We start from the raw sequence: 6,718 nt of genomic DNA, 5'->3' as shown, positions 1-6,718 counted from the left end.
CGGGCCGAGGACCCGATACAGCGGTGTATTTTAATTTGTTTTAACCTGGTGTAATCTGACATATTGTGGCGGCTGCGGCTGTCAATTTTGTTTGGGTTTTATTTTTAAAATTAAACCCATTTTAACCGACTGGTATACATGTGTGACCCGTGGGTCACACAGCAGATTTAGGAAATGGCCTTGAAACACTTCATTGTATCTTGATCACAAGTAATATACAGCAGATTAAGTAGAGAGAGAAATTTAGAAAATCAAAGGGACAAAGGGAAACAAATAAACAATAAATAAATATAATTGTGCTTCTTTCTTTTATTTACAAAGCATGCTTTGCTATTATTACAAGGACTCCTTTGTTTCACCCACTTGGTATAAACTAAAATCCAGACATATACATACATGGAAAACAATATGCATATAACACATATTTAAAATAAATATTATAAATAATATTAAGTATTGAACTGACACAATTGACTATGCCAACAAACAAAGAAGTCTTGCATACTTATTCAAATCAAATTCAATTCAAATTCAAATTCAAATTTTTATTTGTCACGTACACAGTCATACACAGTACGATATGTAGTGAAATGCTTGGACAACTGCTCGTGACCTAAAGAAAACAAAAAAGGAAAAGGCTATGAATAAGATAGGAAATAAATATGAAAAATTAAAAAGGGTAAATTTAACTAGGAAGGAATAAAATATAAATTAAGGTTAAAAATGAAATAACTGTACAACACAAATTATTCCAAGTCTGCTTCAACAATACTCTATTACCTTTTTTCATGGACTTCAGTTTAACAGTGATTTCTAAACAACTCAAATCTCGAAAAGGTTTGTGACATCATATGTTTTTTTGTTTGTTTTTGTGTTATTCAGACTTCAATGAAAGGTAAAGAGAAGGAGTCCAAGCAGCAGATGGATCATTCCCAGTCTGATGGAACAAGCATCACTTTTGGTTGTGGAGGCAGTAGTTGTACTTGATCCTGCAGTTGAAGTTGTAGTTGGGGTAGTGGTTGTAATTTCAGTGGTTGTAGTTGGGGTAGTGGTTGTGGTAGTTGAGGCAGTGGGTGTAGTTGGAGTGGTGGTTGTAGTTGGTGTAGTGGTTGTAGTTGTAGCCGTGGTTGTAGTTGGTGTAGTGGTTGTAGTTGTAGCCGTGGTTGTAGTTGTAGTTGGTGTAGTGGTTGTAGTTGTGGCCGTGGTTGTAGTTGGGGTGACGGTTGTAGTTGTGGTGGTTGTTTTTGAGGCGGATGTTGTAGTTGGGGTACTGGATGTAGCTGTAGTTGGGGCGGTGGTTATAGTTGGGGTAGTGGATGGAGTTGTAGTGATAGTAGTCGGGGTGGTGGTTGTAGTTGTAGCCGTGGTTGTAGTTGGGGTGGTGGTTGTTGTTGAGGCGGTGGTTGTAGTTGGAGCGGTGGTTGTTGTTGAGGCGGTGGTTGTAGTTGGGGTGGTGGTTGTAGTTGGTGTAGTGGTTGTAGTTGCAATGGTAGTTGTTGTTGAGGCGGAGGTTGTAGTTGGGATGCTTGTTGTTGAGCTGGTTGTTGTAGTTGGGATACTGGATGTAGCTGTAGTTGGGGCGGTGGTTGTAGTTGTACTGGTTGTAGTTGGGACTGTGGTTGTAGTTGTAATGGTTGTCGTTGGAGCGGTGGTTGTAGTTGTAGTGGTTGTCGTTGGAGCGGTGATTGTAGTTGTGGTGGTTGTTGTTGGGTTGATGGTTGTCGCTGGGGTGGTGGTTGTCGTAGCACTAGTTGTAGTTGGGGTGGTGGTTGTAGTTGCAGCGGTGGTTGTGGTTGTGGTTGTACTTGCGGCGGTAGTTGTAGTTGGGGTGGTGGTTGTGGTTGTTGTTGCGGCGGTGGTTGTAGTTAGGACGCTGGTTGTAGTTGGGGTGGTGGTTGTAGTTGCAGCGGTGGTTGTGGTTGTAGTTGCAGCGGTGGTTGTGGTTGGGATGGTGGTTGTGGTTGCGGCGGTCGTTGTAGTTGGGGTGGTGGTTGAGGTTGTAGTTGCAGCGGTGGTTGTAGTTGGCACGGTGGTTGTAGTTGTTGTTGGGGTGGTTGTTGTAGTTGCGGTGGTGGTTGTAGTTGTAGCTGGGACGGTGGTTGTTTTCGCGGCGGTGGTTGTAGTTGCGACGGTGGTTGTTGTTGGGGTGGTGGTTGTAGTTGCGGCAGTGGTTGTGGTTGTAGTTGCGGCGGCTGTTGTAATTGGGGTGGTGGTTGTAGCTGGGGTGGTGGTTGTAGTTGTGGATGTGGTTGTAGTTGGGACAGTGGTTGTGGTTGCGGCGGAGGATGTAGTTGTAGCTGGGACGGTGGTTGTTGTTACAGCGGTGGTTGTAGTTGTGGCGGTTGTTGTAGTTGGGGCGGTGGTTGTGGTTGCGGCGGTGGTTGTAGTTGTAGCTGGGATCGTGGTTGTGGTTGCAGCGGTGGTTGTAGTTGCAGCAGTTGTTGTAGTTGGCGCGGTGGTTGTAGTTGTCGTTGGGGTGGTTATTGTAGTTGCGGTAGTGGTTGTAGTTGTAGCTGGGATGGTGGTTGCAGCGGTGGTGGTGGTTGCGGCGGTGGTAGTAGTTGGGGTGGTGGTTGTAGTTGGGGTGGTTGTTGTAGTTGCGGCAGTTGTGGCAGTTTCCGCGGTGGTTGTAGTTGGGACGGTGGTTGTAGTTGTGGCAATTGTTGTAGCTGTAGCTGGGACGGTGGTTTTGGTTGCAGCAGTGGTTGTTATTTCGGCGGTGGTTGTAGTTGCGGCGGTTGTTGTAGTTGGGTTATTGGTGGTGGTTGTTGTTGGGGTGGTGCTTGTAGTTGCGGCAGTGGTTGTAGTTGGGACATTGGTTGTGGTTGCGGCGGTGGATGTAGTTGTGGCTGGGACGGTGGTTGTTGTTACAGCGGTGGTTGTAGTTGCGGCGGCTTTTGTAGTTGGGGCGGTGGTTGTAGCTGTTGGTGTGGTGGTGGGTGTAGTTGCGGTGGTTGTAGTTGCGGTGGTAGTAGTTGCGGTGGTTGTAGTTGCGGCGGTGGTTGTAGTTGGGATGGTGGTTGTGGTTGTAGTTGTAGCTGAGATGGTGGTTGTGGTTGCAGCGGTGGTTGTAGTTGCGGCGGTTGTTGTAGTTGGGTCATTGGTGGTGGTTGTTGTTGGGGTGGTGGTTGTAGTTGCGGCAGTGGTTGTAGTTGGGGTAGTGGTTGTGGTTGCGGCGGTGGATGTAGTTGTAGCTGGGACGGTGGTTGTTGTTACAGCGGTGGTTGTAGTTGCGGCGGTGGTTGTGCTTGTAGTTGGGGTGGTGGTTGTTGTTGGGGTGGTGGTTGTAGTTGTAGTTGGGGTGGTGGTTGTAGTTGTAGCTGGGGTGGTGGTTGTAGTTGTAGTTGGGGTGGTGGTTGTAGTTGTGTCCGTGGTTGTAGTTGTAGTTGGGGTGGTGGTTGTAGTTGTAGTTGGGGTGGTGGTTTTAGTTGTAGTTGGGGCAGCAGTTGTAGTTGGTGCTGCAGAACAGGCAACACCTGATACTGTACCAACGCTCTGCATGAAAGGTAGAGAACCCAGCATTGAAGCAGCTGCACACAGGTTTGCAGATGCGCAGCCGTAACCTGGATACGTGCCGGTGCTGCTTTTGACTGCAGATGAAAAAGAAGAATTTCAGGATATGTTTTAAATTGGCTACTTTCCAGGAAGCTTAATATATTTCATGCAAAAAACAACTTAACAGCTTTTTAAAATTTTCCGCTCATTTATATGTCAGAAGTATCACAAAAGAATTTGAAATCATCTTTGATTGAAAACCGATGACACAACTGATACAACATAAAGACTTACTGGTTGATTGGAAGCATTGGTTCTCCACTCCCTGACACTGTAATGTGGAGGAGCACTGACCAGTGGAAGGGTCACAAAAGTTGCATACTCCACCATTATTTGACTGAGAAGCAGGATCTGAAACAGAAAAGAAGGCCATTTCATTTCAGAACAGAGACTCTTACAACATCAGATTATTGTTTTTATTTCTTTATATTATTCTTTTGTCATCAATGAGCAATGTAGTATTTAACTTACTTGGCAGAGTTACTGAGTTGCAGTTATCTGTGTTGCAGCATTGAGCAGAAGCCAGAGCACTTTGAAAACCCAGGTCGACTGAAAATGTCTGAGAGGTTACGGCTGGACACAGGGAGGAAGATGCACATGCCTTGTAGATTTGTGTGACCGGAGTTCCAGATGAAGTAGCTACAAAGGCAAAGTCCAGTTTGTTAATGTTGATGGAACACAAATAGCTTCACAGTGGATGTAATTTAGTGAAAATATTAAATATTATATGAGAAAACATTACCTAGAATGGTAGCTGTAACACACATTGGTTCCGATGAGGAGCATGTAAGTAGTGCTGTGCTTGAACATGCTGAATTTGTGCAGGTTTGGCACTGGAGGGCTCCAGCTGCAATCAGGAGAGGAATACAGAAATGATCATCACAATTTAAATATATAGCAAATAGGAGATGTTTTGAAAGTTCATATTGGGTTACAGCAGGTTACAGTTGAGTCAATACTACTCACTAACTTTGGAAAAAAATTACAATGTAAGATAAAAAAAGATTTAAAGCTTTAAATTAGACTCCCTTCTACCTGCAGGTGAAATGAGTGTAGTTACCTGTGGTGGAGAGTGCCCAGAGAAGAAACAGAGAAAACAGCAGCTTCATTGTGATGAACAGGTCAGTTCTGCAGATTAGTTTCCCTGGACTGTGATACTAAAGCTGAGGAGCAGCACTGCACTTTATATACTGAACAGGTGACATCAGGTTTGGGTGTGTTTACATTTTTACAGCATGATCATTCATACAGTCAAGTCTTCTTTCGTCAAATCATGATGTCAAAGCATCTTACCACGCCTTTCTTCTTCAATTAAACAACAAGTATTCATGCATCAAAACAAGCTCAGAAATTTTCTTTTACGTTGTTAACTTTTCATTAAATAAGAATGACTTCATGTCCTGTTTCATGAGTCATAATTGACACAATTTAGATTTTTGGTAAATGGTAAATGGACTTCTTGCACAATGGTCCATCATTTATTGCAGGAGTTACGTTTTGGAAACAGCCTGCGACAGATTAAATCTGCAAAGTAGCCAGCTTTATTTTTTAAAAATATTATAGATGTTTTAAGGCTGTAAAACCCCTCATTACACACTTTATACACTGAGTTTTTTTGAGTTTATTATATTATTTATCATTTCTAGTCTTTGGTTTCTTTGTTAGAGTTCTGTCTTGTGGTTTATGTCTCTGTGTAATCCTTAGTTGCTGTCTCCCCTGTCTGCTATATCCCCGTGTCCAGTCAGTGTCTGTGTCTGCCCTGGTCCCACGTCTCTGTTCCCTCTGTTGTAGTGCCTGCCTGTGAGTCTGTAGCTGTGTCCCAAAACGTCGGTTGCATCCTCCGGAGGCCGCATTTGAAGGCCGATTACGTCACAGTCAGGCAACGAAGGCTGCACAGTCAGGCAACGAAGGCTGTCCCAAATCGTCGACTCCTTCAAATGCGGCCAACAAATGCATCCTTCATTTCCCCGAATTTGAAGGATGGGTCGGGTGTGTCCTTCGTGGCCCACCATATCCCAGAATTCATAGCGCGGCCCAGCAAAATTTCAGCTGCCAACAATGGCGGCCGCTGCTAAGTTTTAAAATTAGTCTTATTACTCTTTCTGGGTCACAAAATAAACTTAAAACATATTTTCAGGCGAGATGTAGCTGTGTAAATCTCAAATATCTGCTTGGTTTATCAAGACATCGCATATTTGCAAAAGTGCGCCGACGTTTTCGGAGACGTCTGTTACCCACCGATAGCAAGCCGGGGGGTGCAGTGGTCACTCGAGCCGGCAAGACAGAGGTGGGACCAAGTCATTGTTTTGCAAGTCTCAAGTAAGTCTCAAGTCTTTATCCTCAAGTCTCAAGTCAAGTCTCAAGTAATGTCAGGCAAGTCAGAGTCGAGTCTCAAGTCACTGGTGTAAAAGTCCGAGTAAAGTCACAAGTCTGAAATTTTGAATTTCAAGTCCTTTCGAGTCTTTAAAAAAAAAAAAAAAAACGAAAAAAGAATGTTGCAGTTATATGCTAAATGTAAATATTAGACCATGTAATTTTTAAATCTGTGTTTTTCTCAACACATGACAAAATAGTGAACTTAGAAAATATACACAAATTGTGAAATTGCACCTCTTTAAAATGCAGCTCAATTAAACCTAGCTCCAAGAATAATTTTCACCGACAGTTCTGAGATAAGCTGCATGTTATTCTTGGATGCGGTTGTAGGACCGGCTTTAAAATCGCATGACAAAAATATCATACATATTAAAAAAAACTGCATCACCAACGTAGCCTGGACAACATTTGCTAGTTAGATGAAGTCAGCTATCTCATCGTAGCATATTTATATGCATATTTATAATCATACGGTTCTTGGAGTGAGTGCATACACTCATGAAGTTTAGTAACTTCAGGTCACTGCAACAAGCCCAGGTACAGTTTATCGATGGATGGGTACAGGACCTTGAAATGCACCGTGTAGAACGAAAGACCATCGTACGTATCATAAGTTTACCAGTCTCACAAATTGTCTTCATAAATACACATTCGTTAACCGTTTATTAATAGGACCTTTGAGCTCAAGGGTAATTAATTAGTAGTGGAAATAATTTCTGGTACGCATCACAGAAATGTAGCAGTGACAATAATACTGTATGCTGTAATCGTACTGGGCAATTAGTGA

The 6,718-nt window shown here is 43.3% G+C and overlaps 1 protein-coding gene across 1 annotated transcript; it reads right to left on the bottom strand.

Moving 5' to 3' along the window:
• Nucleotides 1–329: 329 nt before the first annotated feature.
• On the bottom strand, nucleotides 330–4,629 carry LOC146555205 (uncharacterized). Its single transcript, XM_085251853.1, has 5 exons — nucleotides 4,616–4,629; nucleotides 4,298–4,402; nucleotides 4,027–4,194; nucleotides 3,790–3,906; nucleotides 330–3,590 (listed from the first exon to the last, which is right to left on the bottom strand). The coding sequence occupies exons 2-5, from the start codon at nucleotides 4,320–4,322 to the stop codon at nucleotides 886–888; spliced, it is 3,015 nt and encodes a 1,004-aa protein (XP_085107979.1). The 5' UTR covers nucleotides 4,323–4,402; nucleotides 4,616–4,629; the 3' UTR covers nucleotides 330–885.
• Between the last annotated feature and the right edge of the window lie 2,089 nt (nucleotides 4,630–6,718).

Source organism: Mchenga conophoros, linkage group LG17, assembly GCF_057382185.1.
Source record: "Mchenga conophoros isolate Kocher_MC1m ecotype Shallow Benthic linkage group LG17, M_conophoros_male_GT1.1, whole genome shotgun sequence".
NCBI classification, from domain to species: Eukaryota; Metazoa; Chordata; class Actinopteri; order Cichliformes; family Cichlidae; genus Mchenga; species Mchenga conophoros.
Note: the sequence above shows the minus strand (reverse complement) of the source record. Positions and strands in the feature narration are given on the sequence as shown.

Coding starts and splice junctions, on each gene's coding strand:
- LOC146555205 (XM_085251853.1), bottom strand. CDS start 4,322: ATGTGTGTTACAGCTACCATTCTAG. Junction 4,195..4,297: donor TGTTACAGCTACCATTCTAG/GTAATGTTTTCT, acceptor TTGCCTTTGTAG/CTACTTCATCTGGAACTCCG. Junction 3,907..4,026: donor CAACTCAGTAACTCTGCCAA/GTAAGTTAAATA, acceptor TTTCTGTTTCAG/ATCCTGCTTCTCAGTCAAAT.